The 15797-nt window shown below is 43.9% G+C and overlaps 4 protein-coding genes across 11 annotated transcripts; 1 reads left to right on the plus strand and 3 right to left on the minus strand.

Annotated features, from left to right (window-relative positions):
• Window positions 1–833: 833 nt before the first annotated feature.
• On the minus strand, window positions 834–5152 carry dnajc4 (DnaJ (Hsp40) homolog, subfamily C, member 4). Of its 4 annotated transcripts, none has more exons than XM_053879581.1 (7): window positions 4835–5152; window positions 2612–2752; window positions 2443–2533; window positions 1668–1849; window positions 1426–1599; window positions 1250–1336; window positions 834–1187 (listed from the first exon to the last, which is right to left on the minus strand). In XM_053879581.1, the coding sequence occupies exons 2-7, from the start codon at window positions 2701–2703 to the stop codon at window positions 1163–1165; spliced, it is 651 nt and encodes a 216-aa protein (XP_053735556.1). In that variant the 5' UTR covers window positions 2704–2752; window positions 4835–5152; the 3' UTR covers window positions 834–1162. The 4 variants fall into 4 exon arrangements, with proteins under 4 accessions (XP_053735556.1, XP_053735553.1, XP_053735555.1 ...); XM_053879578.1 differs by having other exon boundaries at window positions 835–1177; window positions 4835–5150; XM_053879580.1 differs by lacking the exon at window positions 4835–5152 and adding an exon at window positions 2848–3464 and having other exon boundaries at window positions 835–1177.
• nudt22 (nudix (nucleoside diphosphate linked moiety X)-type motif 22) lies at window positions 3002–9600 on the plus strand. Of its 2 annotated transcripts, none has more exons than XM_053879575.1 (8): window positions 3002–3096; window positions 3836–4022; window positions 4250–4384; window positions 4505–5060; window positions 6956–7081; window positions 7565–7662; window positions 7953–8046; window positions 8927–9600. In XM_053879575.1, the coding sequence occupies exons 3-8, from the start codon at window positions 4299–4301 to the stop codon at window positions 9062–9064; spliced, it is 1098 nt and encodes a 365-aa protein (XP_053735550.1). In that variant the 5' UTR covers window positions 3002–3096; window positions 3836–4022; window positions 4250–4298; the 3' UTR covers window positions 9065–9600. The 2 variants fall into 2 exon arrangements, with proteins under 2 accessions (XP_053735550.1, XP_053735551.1); XM_053879576.1 differs by having other exon boundaries at window positions 3082–3096; window positions 3836–3900.
• On the minus strand, window positions 8773–12086 carry si:ch211-107m4.1 (heterogeneous nuclear ribonucleoprotein U-like protein 2). Of its 2 annotated transcripts, none has more exons than XM_053879573.1 (11): window positions 11506–12086; window positions 11307–11383; window positions 10991–11233; window positions 10805–10917; window positions 10468–10728; window positions 10264–10386; window positions 10100–10201; window positions 9819–9987; window positions 9512–9730; window positions 9382–9434; window positions 8773–9294 (listed from the first exon to the last, which is right to left on the minus strand). In XM_053879573.1, the coding sequence occupies exons 1-11, from the start codon at window positions 11955–11957 to the stop codon at window positions 9235–9237; spliced, it is 1872 nt and encodes a 623-aa protein (XP_053735548.1). In that variant the 5' UTR covers window positions 11958–12086; the 3' UTR covers window positions 8773–9234. The 2 variants fall into 2 exon arrangements, with proteins under 2 accessions (XP_053735548.1, XP_053735549.1); XM_053879574.1 differs by having other exon boundaries at window positions 9382–9403; window positions 9511–9730.
• Window positions 12087–12366: 280 nt separating this feature from the next.
• On the minus strand, window positions 12367–15617 carry zgc:153018 (Transmembrane protein 179-like). Of its 3 annotated transcripts, none has more exons than XM_053879434.1 (5): window positions 15611–15617; window positions 14939–15262; window positions 14282–14419; window positions 13827–13905; window positions 12367–13599 (listed from the first exon to the last, which is right to left on the minus strand). In XM_053879434.1, the coding sequence occupies exons 2-5, from the start codon at window positions 15259–15261 to the stop codon at window positions 13405–13407; spliced, it is 735 nt and encodes a 244-aa protein (XP_053735409.1). In that variant the 5' UTR covers window position 15262; window positions 15611–15617; the 3' UTR covers window positions 12367–13404. The 3 variants fall into 3 exon arrangements, with proteins under 3 accessions (XP_053735409.1, XP_053735408.1, XP_053735407.1); XM_053879433.1 differs by lacking the exon at window positions 15611–15617 and having other exon boundaries at window positions 12367–12593; window positions 13398–13599; window positions 14939–15598; XM_053879432.1 differs by lacking the exon at window positions 15611–15617 and having other exon boundaries at window positions 14939–15597.
• Window positions 15618–15797: the final 180 nt, after the last annotated feature.

Consider the following 15797-nt stretch of genomic DNA (forward strand, 5'->3'; position numbering starts at 1 on the left):
AGCGAGTGAAATGGGAGGTCAATAAGGGTCAGTAAATAAAATGCTAGTGCACGAGTGCCAACAATCAAACAAGTCAATGATTAATCACGGCGATCCTTATCACTGGTCAGCGCAACTCTGATGGCAACTTGTTTTCAAACGGCATGCAGCAGTTGTTTTTAAGAGCTCACACGGCTTTGTGTCGAAACCTCTTCCACTTGTGTTTTTGAGTGCTGACACCAGCGTCTCGGTCATTCTGGGCTGTTTGGGTTATGACAGGCCACTTGAGGGTGTCTGAACGGCACGCGGGGACATTTTGTCTTTTTAAGTTTCTCTGAGAGGAGACTGCAAAACTTTATCACCAGATTTCCCTCTCACCCCAATATCCGGGACTTGCTGGGTCTGCACTGGGACTTCCTCCTAAATGCACTAGGGAAGACATGCTACCAGTAGATTTAGTTATCTGCCTGACACAGGAGGCATTCACAGCAGCATAAAGATGGATGATATTCCATAGCCATTGAAATAGGTAGGCCTGTTGAGGGAAATGAATGAATGTATGGGTATGAATTAGCATGACAGTAAGTAAATTGTGTCATAAAAAAATTAAATCTTCTTTATATAGTGACTTCACTTCAGGCTTGGAGGCTCCTCTAGCCACCTCTATGAACCTGGACCGCAGCATTTTAGGAGGAAGGACAAGCTAGTCTACTTTAAAACATTTGAAAGGGCTGAGGGAGCATTTGGCCAGGTTCCAGCTGGGTAAGGAGTTTCACTCTGCACTCTTCTATTTGTCCACTTTACTTTCCCACAATGAAGCATATGAAAGCGACAATCCTTGATTTGTTCATCCACTTTGAGTCATGCAGTCAGTGGGCAGAAGAATTCTCTTTATTTGCGAAACAAAATGTTGCACAAATGGAATGGCCAACTGTACTATGAAGAAAATCAATTGCACATCGGCACTGGAACTACAATACAATAATCACGTCTGTGTCTCTGCCATCACATTCAGGGTAGTTTAAACAGCGCTCTTTAAATACACAGACATTCTGCATGTTGGTTCCACCTGCAGGCAGTCTGGGATGACGACAGAACTCTCTACTTCTCCCCTTTGTCGTTGCGAGTCTTGTACTTTTCCAGGAACTCTGCGTGCTTCTGCCGCAGGATTTCAGTCTGTTTCTTAAAACCGTTGACCCTGTGGAATACTACGGCCATGAATCACACCACTAAAATGGGAGATTAAAGACACTGAAAAAAGAACACAGACCTCGCCCGCTCCTTGGACTCATTGTATATTTCTGTGATGACTCTGTCCTTCTCATCCATGAAGTTGTTGTGAACTTCTTCAAGTTTTCTAAAAATTAAAATCACGACAAAAATATGAGTCAGCATAATGCTAATAGTTCATCAGCAGAAGCTCCTAACCCCAAAAAAGTGACCTACCTAAAAAAGATCAAGTGGGCTCCAATACTGATCAGCATGGTGAGAATGCAGTAGCCCACCAGGCGAAGGTTCTTCCGCCGCCTCTTCTCAAATGCCTCTCGAGTCATCTCCTGAGTTTGAGAATGGTGGAACTGTTCCCAGTAACGCATGTTGTCCTGGGCCGCTGCACTGGAGCTGGAGTCAGGAGAGGTCGATGTGAAGACGTTTTACAAGTGTCAATCATTGGATGCCACTTTATTCACCTGGCCCTGTGGTTAGACTGAGTGGAGGTAGATGTGAAGGGTTGGCTGCCACTGTGTGGGTAACTGATCTTGACATCATACTCTTTCCTGGTCAACTCTTTACTCAACACGCTGTACGCCTCGTTCAGTTGCACAAACTGGCTGTGCAGGCTGGGGTCTGATGGGTCTCTGTCCGGGTGCAACTGTCGAGATGAAAGCATTTTATTTAAAAAATAATAATAACGGTTTGTTTTAAGTTGATACGTTAATTTATAAACTGTGGCTTTTGCTGCTACATAAGTCAAAATTAATTGGTACTACACTATACGAACGGTTAGACGTTACCGTTCGGAAAAACAGGGAAGCAGTGCCCCCTTGTGGCATGTTCATTTGTTACCTGAAAAATACTACCATCATGATGGTTCAAAAAGTTATGAGTCCTTATGACATAGAACAATAAGAAGAAAAGAAAAGATACAAGAAAATACATATACACCATAAAAGACTTCATACACACTATTCTATTTTGCCTGGACAGCAGCTGTAAAAGACACCAAGATTATCGGTTTTATCAGTTCTTATCAGTCACTTATGCAGCAGTTAAAGTTAAATAAAAAGAGGCAAGGCTGAGATGATGTTTTGTTATGTCAACAACAGCATGAAATATGACAATCTGCATTTACAGTAAATGTGCTTCATTCTACCAGGAATTGGGGTGCGGACATGCAGACATGCAAACTTAACAGAGGCAGATTCAAACATAAATAAGTCTGTTGAATGAAAGAGAGAAACCTACCTTTTTAGATTTATCAAAAAAGGCATTTTTTATTTCATCCAACGACGCGTCGGATTTCACTCCCAGCAGATCGTAGTAGTTTGCAACTTTTCTAGAAGACAGAAGGCGAGTGAAAAGCAGTCACACAAAGCACCGCCGGCAGTGTGAGAACACTATATTCAGTTTGTACCTGTTTGCAACACTGCGAGAGAGCAGACGGAGTTGACTCTGGCAGCACCACACGCATCTCTGACACAGTTGCAGCTGAGCTTTGACCAGCATGACTGTGTATTTGTTGAATGCCAAGTAGATGAGAGGAAGCAGCTGAACCCTTCAAATGAGGGAGCATGGTTATTATTATTGTTATAACACTGTGACAGACTCTTAACATTTCAACTCAGTTTTTTATTTTATCTGTAGACCCACCTTCAACACTCGCAATTCGGGAGATTATTATTACTTCACAGCTTTTGACTTTGTTTAGAAGCAAAGGCAACAGAAGCGTACAGGACACTTGAGCTATAATAAATGCAATAAATGTTTTGGAGTTGGTGGATTAGCGTTGACAATCAATGGGAATCGTTTCCCCTTCACTTGTTAGTCTGCTGTCAGAGAGGGTGATGATGTCAGCAACTACCTCCAGACGTGATCCATACACGGTGGACCACGGCAGAGGTGAGGACAACACACGCTAAATTTAACTTTGTTGACGTCCACTTCATTTGCACTTTTGTTGTCGTCAGGACGTCACGGTCCACGGACACTTTACTAACGTTAACGCTTAAAAAATGTTTCTTAAAAACACGTTTAACAACTTAAATTGCATGTTTAGATGCAAGTAAAAAAGTCCGAGTGGAAGAACAATTGTATATGTCATTGACTCAACAGCGAATCAGGAGCGGTGACTGACTGTTATTGTACACACGAGCTAATGCTAGTCAGCGTTAGCACCCATAACAACCAATAGGAAGCAGTCGATCAAAACACCGATTGACACAACAGATAACACGTTTTGGAATAAGCATGAGAAGTTCAGATCATGAGTCGAAGGTCATACCGGCAGGAGTCGTCGCTAAAACATCGCGGTCCTGAAAGCTGTGTTGCATAAACTCAACAAAGTCATCAAGCTTGATGTAATGCAAGCAACTAGCCGGAAATGAGACACATCTTCAAAATAATAGGTGAAAAGTGCGACACTTATTGACTGCCTAACTCTGTCATAGTGACTGGTGTGTAACCATATTATATTTTTATTTAAAAGCTTCATACGTTAAATTTGTGAAATATAGACTCACGTTATCAATCACATGGATGTTTTTGAAACCGGAAATGAGACCTACTCGACATACATACGCTTGTTCTGCATCTTAAAACGAAGCCCAACCAAACTGTTGCACTTCCCTTTGGCCGCTAGGTGCCACTGGTGAGCAGACTGAGATGGAAACAGAGGAAGTAAGTTGCACCGGTCACGTCAGGTCGGTGAGTGGCGATTCTTTTCCTCTGGACTTGTCTTATTGGCGTGGTATTCGTAAACCTGACGTGGCCTAGTGTTTTCATTGGGCATATTCGTTAATAATTCATGGATCAAGTTGAACAAAAAGGTAAACACTCGCGTGTTGAAACGCGTTCTCACCGATGATTCGTTTGCCAACAATATTTGTCTCATGACGCTTTAAAAACGGATGTGGTGTAACTCGTGAATGTGTCGTAGATTTGATAAATAAGTTCAATTCCATTGTGGTTAACTAGTTTCTCATAAACGTATGAGCGAGCAGACCACGGTAGAATGTTTTAGGCGTTGATGCGTTTGAGTGTTTTTCTTCTGTAGGATACTTTACTCCCTTTGTCAAAGGGGTCAAACTTGGGGGTTAAAGAAGATGGACAGAGACGTCTCTCTGCTGCTGGACTGTGCTGCCTGGCACGGTCTGCGACAGTCTCAAGTCCGAGTAGAGATATCTGAAAGGTAGAATTTTGTGATTGTATTTAAATATTAAAACCTATTACCCTCAGTTATGTATTGTTATCCTTCTCCTATATGCCCAAATTTGGCTTTTAAAATGCCCCGTTTCTGTCCGTCTCTCAGGTTTAACAGGCACAGAGATGCAGATCTTGAGCGACACATCGATCACTTGTGGGCAGAGAGGTTGGCCAAGGAGCCCTGGCTGTTCAATGGAGCCAAGTTTAGACTTCACTCCTTCCAGTTCTCATCGCTCAACACGTCTTCATCCCACCATTTCCTCTGTTCAGGAGACTCTGAGTCAAGCCATGCTAAATCAACTGGTGCTCGACTGGACAATGCAATAGTAGCGTCTGAAAAGGGTGAAGGCAATGAGCTCCAGCCAAAAGAGAGCTCTGATGATAACTACCGGAGTGAGGAGGCTGTTCCCTTGCTCACCCTCAGGCTGGGCCTCACCTGCTACAAAGACTATTTGGGCACCAACTGGTCCCTCCGAGTGGATGAGCTTCACAAGCGTGGAGAGAGTGAGTTTGGGGACCATCTGGCTCTTCTGGCTCAGCCACTGGGTGTAGGTGCGGTGATGTCCACCAGTGATGGAAAGGTGGTGCTGATCAGGAGGAGTCAGAAGGTTGCTGAAGCTGGCGGACTGCTGGACATTCCTGGAGGTCACCCCGAGCCCAAGGTGAGAGGGAGTCCAGACTGTCCTCGCTCTTGCACAGGACCTCAACAACTTCTATTGTCGCTTTGAGCAGCCATTTTGCACCAACACCTCTGTGGTCTCTCCAGCCCCAAGTTCCACTTTAAAACAAAGGACTGTGCTGTCTCTTAGTGACACAACTAAGAGCAATGATGTCACTGAGACAGCAAAGACCACAGTCACTTTTGATGAGCCACCCCCTCACCTCCCCCCTCTTTCTCTTGACATCATGGAGCAAGACGTGCGCACTCAGTTCAGGAGGCTGAACCTTCGGAAGGCGGCAGGTCCGGACAGAGTTTCCCCTGCCATCCTGAATCATTGTGCTGCTGAGCTGGCTCCAGTGTTCACGGACATCTTCAATGCTTCCTTGGTGTCCTGTCATGTACCTGCCTGCTTTAAGTCCACCACTATCATCCCTGTTCCCAAGAAGACCAGGATCACAGGACTGAATGACTACAGACCGGTGGCACTGACGTCTGTGGTCATGAAGTCCTTTGAGCGCCTGGTTCTCTCTCACCTGAAGTCCATCACTGTTTCTCACCTGGACTCATTGCAGTTTGCCTACAGAGCCAACAGATCTGTGGACGATGCAGTGAACCAGGCCCTTCATTTCGTTCTGGAGCATCTGGACTCCCCAGGAACCTATGCCAGGATCCTGTTTGTGGACTTCAGCTCTGCCTTTAATACAATTCTTCCAGCTCTGCTTGAAGACAAGCTTCGCCAGCTGGACGTGCCTGACTCCCTCTGCAGATGGATTACAGACTTCCTGACCAGCCGGAGTCAGCGTGTGCGGCTGGGGACGACTGTCTCTGACACTCGGACCCTCAACATCGGGTCTCCTCAGGGCTGTGTTCTCTCTCCATGGCTCTTCTCTCTGTACACTAACTGCTGCACCTCCAGCCACGAGTCCGTGAAGCTGATCAAGTTTGCGGACGACACCACCATCATCGGGCTCATCTCAGATGGAGATGAGTCGGCTTACAGGAGGGAGGTGGAGCGGCTGGTGTCTTGGTGCAGCCACAACAACCTGGAGCTCAACGCTCAGAAGACAGTGGAGATGGTCATGGACTTCAGAAGAGTAACAGCTCCTCTGTCCCCTCTCATTTTGGCTGGTTCACCTATACCTATTGTAGACTCCTTCTGCTTCCTGGGAACCACCATCACTGAGGACCTCAAATGGGAGCCAACCATCAGGTCCCTCATCAGGAAGGCCCAGCAGAGAATGTTCTTTCTGAGGCAGCTACGAAAACTACGACTGCCGACGAAGTTGCTGGTGGAGTTCTACACGGCCATCATCCAGTCCATCCTCACCTCCTCTATCACCGTCTGGTACAACAGTGCCACCTCCAGGGACAAGAGCAGACTGCAGCGCATCGTACGTTCTGCTGAGAAGGTGATCGGTTGCAGCCTGCCACCTCTTCAGGACCTGTATGTCTCTAGGACCCAGAGACGTGCAGGTCGGATCAGAGCCGACCCTTCTCACCCTGGACATGGACTGTTTGTTCCTCTTCCCTCTGGCAGGAGGCTACGGTCCATCCAGACCAGAACCTCCCGTCACAGGAACAGCTTCTTCCCCTCGGCCGTCAGATTGTTAAATTCGTGAACAGCCTTGTTGTTATGTTATTCTATTTATTTTATTTTATTTATTTATTTATTTATTTATTTATTTATTTTTTTTTTTTATTTTTTTTTTTTATTTTTTTATTTTTTTTATTTTTTTTTTTTTTTATTTATTTTTTTTTTTAACTTATTTTTGTTGCACTTTATTCCAAGGCACTTTCCTAGTCAGTGGGCTCCCCACTGACCATGGCAATAAATTTGATTCTGATTCTGATTCTGATTCTGATTCTGAACTGTTGACTTGCTGCTGTGCTGCTCAGGTGGTTTTGGAGAGCTTGGGTCAGACAGTGTGCGAGGAGAGCATCACAGTGACGCTGCTGCAACACAAACCCGGGGCTGTTGTGGCAGAGCTATTCTCCTCTGTGTGCGCGGAGATCAGAGATGAGGTGAGGATCTTGTACCGCTTTAAAGTGAGCCTGCCAAGAGAAGTGACTGAAGCTGCTGTGTATTGATCATGAGAGGATGAATCTGCTGGATGAAAGTACTCAGCCTGTTGCAAGACAGTGTCTGGGTGTCATTTTATTTTTATATTGCGAGGCAATAAGGGTGTCACACTGTGGTTTAGAGCACACCTGACCATGACAGAGAACTGTTTGGGAAATCAAACAAAAAAAGTGATTTCACAGCAATCTGGGGCAATAAAGTGAATTGTTTTCTAGGTGTGTTTCTGAACCTTTGCCCCACTTTGTATGTCAAGTCATGCTGCATGAATAAGCACTTTTAAACTTCTCGTGGGATCTTGAGGAAAGAAAAGGGCCTTTTTCAGAAATAGTCAAATTCTGCCCCCTAAATTTACATGTTTCATTAGACCTTCTTTTTATCAGCAGCCACCTTCAGTAGAAGCCCTCTCTCTTTTTTCCCCTCTCCAGGTGAACGTTCCTCTCCAGTTCCTTGGCGAGCCTGTTTTGATGGGAGTGGCTCTGAATCACACCAGCGCCGGCAGACCCAGCGCAGAGTTCCACGTCAGGTGACTTACACTGGGGCGAACACAGCAGTTCCAGCAGAATCCACATAAACAGACTGAAACACACTCGCTTTCACATGCACAGGTCTAGCGGGGACACATGGGTCAGGATGCTTGTTCATTTCCATGTTATAATTTAGCTGAAGTCTGCTCGCAGGCATCACTACAAAACCCCTCTGAGAAAACCATAGTCATGAATAAGCACATGGAAATATGTCAAGCAATGTGAGCTTTTGCTTGAATTGTTTGTTAAAGAAATCAGGTTTTTGGTTTTGACATCTCCGTGTTTGCAGCTGCTCACTAACATCTGATGAAGTTAGAACGCTGTACTGGCAGGGAGGAGCCGAAGCCCACGAGTCCACCGACATCGTCTTCATCACAACAGGGGTAAAGGACGGATGACAGAAAAATTCACTGGTTTGCTTTTGCATCTAACATGCTGGTGTGAATAATCTTAATCTGAGTGATTTATTGAAATGATGTTGTGATGTTTTATTGAATCAAAATGGTTCCAAATGGATTATTTTATAGGAAAATAATATATTACTACAAATATAGTGTTTCCCAGGATCTCCCAATGAAGTCATATAAAAATACAAATAACTGTTACAAGGGAATGGGTTATATGGAAAAAAAAAAAAAAAAAAAATATATATATATATATATATATATATATATATATATATATATATATATATATATATATATATATATATATATATATAAAATTCTGGACAATATATCAAAATGATACGTGATGATGATTGAAGTATGGAAACATGATGTTGTATTATCGGGAAAATATACTTTGAAAAAAAGTAGGTTAAAAAGATGAGGGGAAATATAATTATGTAGAGAGACAGGATATATTTGTTTGGGGAAAAACTGAAATATTGAGAGATTAGATTTCCCAAGTGTGACTAAATGAGTTCATGTCCTTTAGCAGTTCTGGATGTAAAAATACATCATTTACACAATAACTGCATCAACTCAGAAAGAATATTAGGTTTGTTTCAAGTTATGTGACACTGAGCTCAGGATGGTCATGGCAGGGTGAAGGCCTCCTTAAGGAAAGACTCTAGGCAGCCTGATAGCTCCTTTGTTTTTATTTGAAAAAATCTCTGACACAAATTAATCTGTGACAAATTCCTCCGATTGCTGCATTCAAATATTGCATTGTGTGGTGACACGGACAACTGAGCTCTCACACAAACCTAATTTAAAAAATACATATCAGTACACATGAAATATGTGTGTATTGTTTCAGGAGATGTTGCATCTGGACTTGAACATTCCACTGTGGGCGGAGATGTGTCCTTCAGCAAAAGGAGCAGTTCTGCTTTTTCAGAAGGTCCGACCCGACAGAGAAACGTCTGCTCGACAAACCAGTGACGTACAAGTTTAACTCCAGAGAATTGTATTTTAGCACATTGTTTTGAAGAGAAAATATTAAAAAAAATAAAATTTGTACAAATCTTGTAAACAAAGGTATTGATACTTGAAAACACTGATAGTCCGCCACAGCTGGTAGTGCAATATCATTGCATATTGTCATGCTTCTAGCTTCCTCCGTAACTACCTGCCGAAACTCCAGTTGTTGTAGTTGATGCTCTGTCCTGGGTAAGGCAAACTCCACTGAAAAAGACACATTATTTTTGGTCATCTTTGTGGTGTGCAGACATTTCTGTGACAACCATCAGAAAAATGTAGGTCATCACTCACATATCCAGGTGGCTGGCTCCATGGTTGCTGGTTGGATTTTGCCTCACTCCATCCTTAGCAAATGAAAGAAACAAACCAAAAAAATAGTCATCAAAGTCCCCAAAAGTAGTTTCAATATTGTGGACGCTACCTTGATTCCACTGTGTCCAACCAGAATAAGAGCAGCCGTAAGGGTGCGGCCGTTTGCGGATTTTGGGCTTCTTCTTAACCTGAATGGGAACAGGGGGCAGCAGTCTGTGTGCTTCATCTTTACACTCCTGCAGGAGGGACTGTGCTGCCTCCTGTGACAGCTCTATGTACTGCAGCTCATCCATCAAGTCGTCCTGCTGCTCTGGAAGACTGCAGCTAACTGGAAATAAAGATCAAATATTTCAGAATTTGAGGGAAATGTACAGCAGTTCAGCACTGTTGATTGGCATGAGGAGTGCATTCTGTACCTTGCAGTTTGAGCAAGTCTGTGTGAGGGATTTGCTCGCCATCTTGTCTCTGCTGCTCAGCGAGCCTTTTCCTCCACTGCTCTGTAGAAGGGAATATCACCACCACACGCCGCCTGAAGCCTTTAAACAGCTGCAACTTGTAGCATCGAGCAGAGAACAGAGTGTTGCACTGAAAAAAATTTAAAAAGCACAATGCTGGCTATATATTTGTTTCAAGATGACTCTAAATATGCCACATTTGCAACCACCAAGACTCTGATTCAACCAATATATGATATTACCTGGTCAAGTATGTAGTTTCCCGGTGTAGAAGCCGCTACTTTGATGAGCTCCGTCAAACACTGTGCCGCCTGCTGAAGTTGGAGCTCCCTCTGCTCTGCATTCTGAACACAGACGATGCATTAACATCACAGAGGTGATGTACTCTTCATTGTCTCCGACTCACCATCATACATGACAGCAGCTCCTCTGTACCCAACAGTTGAAAGTGTTTCTCCGGGTGCTCCTGCATGTGAGACCGAGCCCATCGGCTCTTCCCAGAACCAGGCAGGCCCACCAACAACACCATCTTTGATAACAAAAGGTGGAATAAGAAAAAATAGTGGATTGGGAAATGAACATTTTTGACGTTATTTTAAATGAAACGCACCTCACACACTGCACTGTCATTCGTAGCTGATGCAGCAGTTACTCTCTGTTCAGCAGGAAGTGTCACCAGTGAAGTAAAGCCTTGTGGTGTTGGGTACCAGGGCGGGCCATTAGGGTCCAGGTTAAACTTAACATAGCAGTTCTTACATAAGACATGGGGGAACAGAGCATGTCCCAGCAGCCTTGACGAGTCCACAGAAAAGGCATTACCCATGAAATGTCCATTTTTGTGGAATGAGAACTGAATAACATCTGAAAATGACTGTGGATGTGAAGAAGGAGATTTAAATAAAACACTGTATGTGATGTGCTACGTTCATGGTAAAAGAGACACTTACTACATAACAGCCTATAATGTCCCCTTCTGAATATTGTTCACCAAATTCTTCAGACTTTCCCCCTGAAACCTTTTCACCAGTTGCATCATAAGCAAACGAAAACTCCTCTTCACCTGGAACATTTCAGAGAAGCTACTGTGAAAAGTCAAAAATAAATGTTCAATGACGTCAGCTACTAGTACTTACCCAGCAACAAACAGCTGTCAGCGACAGACCAGCCGACTCTCATGCCGCAGGATTCACTTCTCTCTGGGGCCCCCATCTGTGCGATCGACAACTTCCTCTCCACTCTCACCTCAAATCCCACCCAGCCCTGTGCCACGCCATGACTGAGTCGGCAGCCAGACCACAGGAGAGGAAACCGGTCCCAGAATCTCGGCCAGCCACTCGATCCATCAGGACCCACTTCAAAGTGAAGATGAGCATCGTCTGCAGGGGGATAAAAAAACAAACAGTGAGGAAGTTACAATTAAATCTGCTCGTGTACAACAATTTCACTCACGTGAATTGAGCTGTACTTTATCTCGATCACTCCAAATTTCCACTTCTTTCCTCAATGGATCCTGCACTAGTTTGGTTCTAGTTCAGAAAAAAAACATGGTTTATATTTTGAATAGAAACCTTTTCCAGTACTACTCTGGATAGCCTTTCCCCAACCCCAGAAGCAGCAGTTGTTCAGCATGTTTGGTTTGAAAATGTACCTCTTATATCTGATCTCCTCTTTAAACTCATAGAAAGCTCTTCCTCTGCCTTCTTTGTGATGGTCACAAGCTCCCTGTGGTCTCACAAGTTCTCCACCCGCCGTGGGACACTCACTCCCAGGCAATGACCCAGAGTTTGGTGTTGGAGACGGATATTCAACGGCGTCGGTCTGAGTACCAGTGTCCGAGTATTCACGACTCCTCTCCAGTCCACTCGGTGCTGTTGCTGTAGTCGAAGCTGACAACTGTGCTGTGGACACGAGGACATCCTCATCGTTATTCTGAACCTCGGACGCATCTTGCTCCAGACATTCATCCGTAAGTCCAGACTCCAGAGCTGACCAGAGTCTACCAACCAGCTCTGCCTTCAGCCCTTTGCTGTCCAGTCCTTTTAGCTGAAGTCTGGTCCGTAGCTCGGATACCTTTAACTTCTTAATGTCCGCTAGCTTCATAGTCAAGCGCAATTATTAGTGCTGAGGATAAACGTTGATTAAGAACAGCAGGGTTTTTAAAATAGAAAGTTGTTTTCGAATAGGAACAACAGTTCAATATGGTGCCCCGGGTTCTGATTGGCTGTTTCACTTCCTCGCTGATGCTTGAATTCTGTTTTGAGTGTGACGTTACTTTATAGCGCCCCTGGAGGTCATCTGTGCTATTACCTTGGACGCCTACGTTCCGTGTTCCTTTCTATCATTATAATCATATGGAGTTTAACAAGTGATTCTAAATCGTGGGCAAACTACATGCTAAAATGTATATCATCATAAGCCCGACTAATTAATAGATTATTTCAACATTTCAAGCCTATCATAAAACAAACATGTAGGACAAAAAATATTAAAGGAGAGACATATTTGGATTGTTTTATTTGGCAATAGGAAAATAATGATGTACAAAAGGTAAACAAAGTAAAAAGAAGCAAAAACAACATAGCCTTTCCTCTTCCTCAGATTTCTTAATCCGTCATCTGTGCATCATCGCAACGGCTGTGGTCAGAATTCACAAGAATTTTTTTTTATTAACTTTGCTTCATTCTTTTACATCTCCACAAAGTATTCTGGCTTTCTTTCTGACCCCTCCACAAACATCTGTTGATAAAGAAATTGTCAGACATCAGATGAAATTCATCTGCTCTGCAACTCTAACAGAGGGATGAACCTCTGATCACATTTGTCTGCTTCACTTATAGCCTCTAGCAGCTGCATCCTCACAAACAACATCACAGCGAAAACCTTCATCAGATCGCAGAATGGAAAAACACACATAAGAGAACGTTCATGCTCACACAGTGAGACCATTTCATGTACACGATAAACAACACTCAGTCACACTCTGAACCACAGTCTTCCCGATAAAAGCTCTTCAGTGGTACATCTGAGTGTCAACAAGACAGCCTTCCCTGACAAGGACAAAAGTGCAAAATGTCCTTTAGAAATGTAAACAAACATGCATGTTCAGTACATCTAGGGGAACTCCCACCCAGTGCTTCCATTGGCTACATAAATGATGCATTTCTGGACAGCATTAACCTATGCGAACGGAAGAATTATGCACGGAAGATATTCAGGAACTACTAATTTGGGACTGAATAAAATTTGAAAAATTTAAAGTTTGAAACATGATCTCTTTGGTTACTTTTCAAATATTTGGTATTTCAATATGAAAGAAGGAGAACGGCGTGACGATCATGCTCATTAAGAGTTGAGGGTACTTATACATTTGAGAAGTAAAGAGGAAGGTTACATATGAATATGTATGCGTCACATGTAGATGACAAAAATATACTACAAATCCCACTTGGCAGTGACCGTTGGACGAGGAGGGCGAGGTCAACAAACAGTGCAAAGATGGACCTCCTGCATTCCAAAAGGAAGTGACGCACCACACGCTACCTGCTAGTTACACTAAGAGAGTTGGTGTTGCTGGTGGTAGGGAAGGGGAGGCGGAGACTTCTGATGGGCTCTGTCTCAGCAGCAACTCCTTCTCTCGTGGAAGACACGGCCCACTAATGTGCTGGCTGTGCGAGTGGTAGAGACGTAGGAAGGCCAGGATGGACTGAGCAAGCCACAGAGCCGTCACACACCAGAGAGAGAGCTGGGGACAAACAAGTCCGTTTAAAAAGAAGTTCACTGCAAGTCATGGGATGTCACGGATTATTGAAGGATTTCAGGGGACACGGCTCGGGCATTATCGTTCCAATACGCTTCATAATCAAGCAACAACCTCAACATATAACATTATAAGGACAATCCAAGTAGACACAGGCATGTAATAATTCAATTAATTTTGTGACTTAACATGTATTTCGCGTGTTTTCTCACCTGGGCCATGCTGAAATCTGTGTGAAATGACGAGGTGTTTACATCGAGGTGAAGCGCAGCGGACTGGGCCTCTGCACAGCTGAAAAGAACAGTGAAAAGATAAACGTATTAGTGATTCTTTTTCACATCTTTCACCATAGATACAGAAGCTTGGCAGCTCCTTTACCCCTCGTGATAAACTAATCACTGATATGATCGCTGTCACATGCAGCTGTGACAGAGCAGAGACCGAACACAAAACGGGTCTGCATTGGATGATGTAATCTGAAATCATTACACACATCTCATAGTTTAAGATGCACGCGGAGCTATAAGAGATATTAGTTAGTAAAACTAAAATGAGGTGCATTAGCCGAAGATAATGTCCCCAAAACATTTGAACGTGAGATGAAAGGACTATATAATCTAATCTTAACATGTTAAGGATTAATGGACTGACTGATTCGTCGTCTCACCTTTGAAATCTTGTGTTTGCATCAGTCACTGTGTCACACCAGGAGTCAAACCCCAGAGACAGGATCACACTGGCACCCCCAGACAGGAAGAGCACGCACACGCTCAGCAGAACGGTCAGGAAAGATGAAAACAGGGTGCTGTTGTCAAAACAAAAAGAGACGTATAGGAAGAGTACATGACGACAACTTCAGTGTTACAGCATTAGAAGCAAACTGTGGGGGATTCAATTTAAAACCGATATCAACAATCACAGATATAAGCTAATAAACTGGCCACACATTTGTGTTCTGGCTCTGAATGTGAGCTAGGGGTTACTCAAGGATCTATTCTAATTTCTGACTCACTTTACAAGTTTTATTTATTTATTTACTTCTTCGATCACTCTGTGCAACAACAGCAGTTGAAGAAAAGTAGCATTTTCATGGTCAGAGTTGAAACAACGGCAAGAGGATGAAACCAAAAATGTGTTACTTGTGGAGTGACACACATGATGGAATGTGATGTTTGTGCGTGGTCAATGTGTTGAGGTAGTAGCCAACCATCTGTTCTCTCATGTTTTGATAACAAGCTTCGTTGCTAGCACTGACCAGGCAGGCATCACCTTGACAAGGATCAGCTGATAGTAGTGAAGTTAACGGAGTACAAGCGCGACTCACTCGTCATGACGCCCATGCAGGTAGAAGAGGCATCTCCATCCCTGCGCGGCCCCGTACAGCACCGTGAAGATACCCACGAAGGTAGCGAACTGGCAGGCGGACGCGGGACCCCACTGCTGGATCACCAGCTGACCGGCATCTGACGTTGATCCGGTCGACTGTGTGGGGCTCACTTTGGCCCAGTAGCCGGTGGAGAAGAGCGCGCAGCGGCCTTTGAAGGCTGAGCCGTTCAGAGCCATGGGGACGACCACCATCAAGCCCGCCACCATGGAGAGCGCGTGAGCGGCGCAGTGCGCAAGCAGCAACCGTCGGTGCAGCTCCATGCTTAAAGAAAGGTTGAGAAAAGAAAATGTGATTTTTAAAGAGCTTAAAAAGAAATCTACTGTCACCACATTTCTGCCGCCGCTATCGAGACCGTGCGTTTTTAAAGAGACAAGGGCGGGGCTCGGCTCATGAACGCGCATTCCAACCGTCACGTAGCATGATGTCAAAAGATGCACAGACGTCTCACTCTGTTCTCTTTTCAACGACCGCAAAAAAAAGCTAAACCGAGGGCCTGAGGGGAAATTCAGATCACATGTGGTAACATTCACTGTCGTGAAGTGTCTGGTATACATGTATGTAGCCTGTTAAAAAGCAGGGGAATGTTAAAATTTGAAAAAGTGTACACACACGGCAATTTCTTGTCCGCATATAATAATAATAATACGGAAGTCTCCTTTTATAAACGATCTTTGCGTAAATGGTGACGTATGCCCTGACGTCAATTTCTTTGAACACAAAATATGAGATCCGGTGTTAATTCTGATATAAATATATACTGTAGTTGCTAACTATTTGTGCAAAATTAAACTTTACA

This window comes from Synchiropus splendidus, chromosome 11 (assembly GCF_027744825.2).
Source record: "Synchiropus splendidus isolate RoL2022-P1 chromosome 11, RoL_Sspl_1.0, whole genome shotgun sequence".
In the NCBI taxonomy this organism is placed as follows: Eukaryota; Metazoa; Chordata; class Actinopteri; order Syngnathiformes; family Callionymidae; genus Synchiropus; species Synchiropus splendidus.

Bases quoted from the DNA above. Each gene is read 5' to 3' on its own strand.
- dnajc4 (XM_053879578.1), bottom strand. From the start codon at position 2,703: ATGCTGGTCAAAGCTCAGCTGCAACTGTGTCAGAGATGCGTGTGGTGC. The intron at 2,534-2,611 runs GTACAAACTGAA...TCTGTCTTCTAG, and splicing joins TCTCGCAGTGTTGCAAACAG to AAAAGTTGCAAACTACTACG. The intron at 1,600-1,667 runs GTGAATAAAGTG...TCCTGACTCCAG, and splicing joins CAGTCTAACCACAGGGCCAG to CTCCAGTGCAGCGGCCCAGG.
- nudt22 (XM_053879575.1), top strand. From the start codon at position 4,299: ATGGACAGAGACGTCTCTCTGCTGCTGGACTGTGCTGCCTGGCACGGT. The intron at 7,663-7,952 runs GTGACTTACACT...CCGTGTTTGCAG, and splicing joins AGCGCAGAGTTCCACGTCAG to CTGCTCACTAACATCTGATG. The intron at 8,047-8,926 runs GTAAAGGACGGA...GTATTGTTTCAG, and splicing joins TCGTCTTCATCACAACAGGG to GAGATGTTGCATCTGGACTT.
- si:ch211-107m4.1 (XM_053879573.1), bottom strand. From the start codon at position 11,957: ATGAAGCTAGCGGACATTAAGAAGTTAAAGGTATCCGAGCTACGGACC. The intron at 10,918-10,990 runs GTAAGTACTAGT...GAAATGTTCCAG, and splicing joins TGACAGCTGTTTGTTGCTGG to GTGAAGAGGAGTTTTCGTTT. The intron at 9,295-9,381 runs GTGAGTGATGAC...TGTCTTTTTCAG, and splicing joins GGAGCCAGCCACCTGGATAT to TGGAGTTTGCCTTACCCAGG.
- zgc:153018 (XM_053879433.1), bottom strand. From the start codon at position 15,555: ATGTATACCAGACACTTCACGACAGTGAATGTTACCACATGTGATCTG. The intron at 14,420-14,938 runs GTGAGTCGCGCT...TTTTGACAACAG, and splicing joins CTGCATGGGCGTCATGACGA to CACCCTGTTTTCATCTTTCC. The intron at 13,600-13,826 runs GTGAGAAAACAC...GTTTGTCCCCAG, and splicing joins CAGATTTCAGCATGGCCCAG to CTCTCTCTCTGGTGTGTGAC.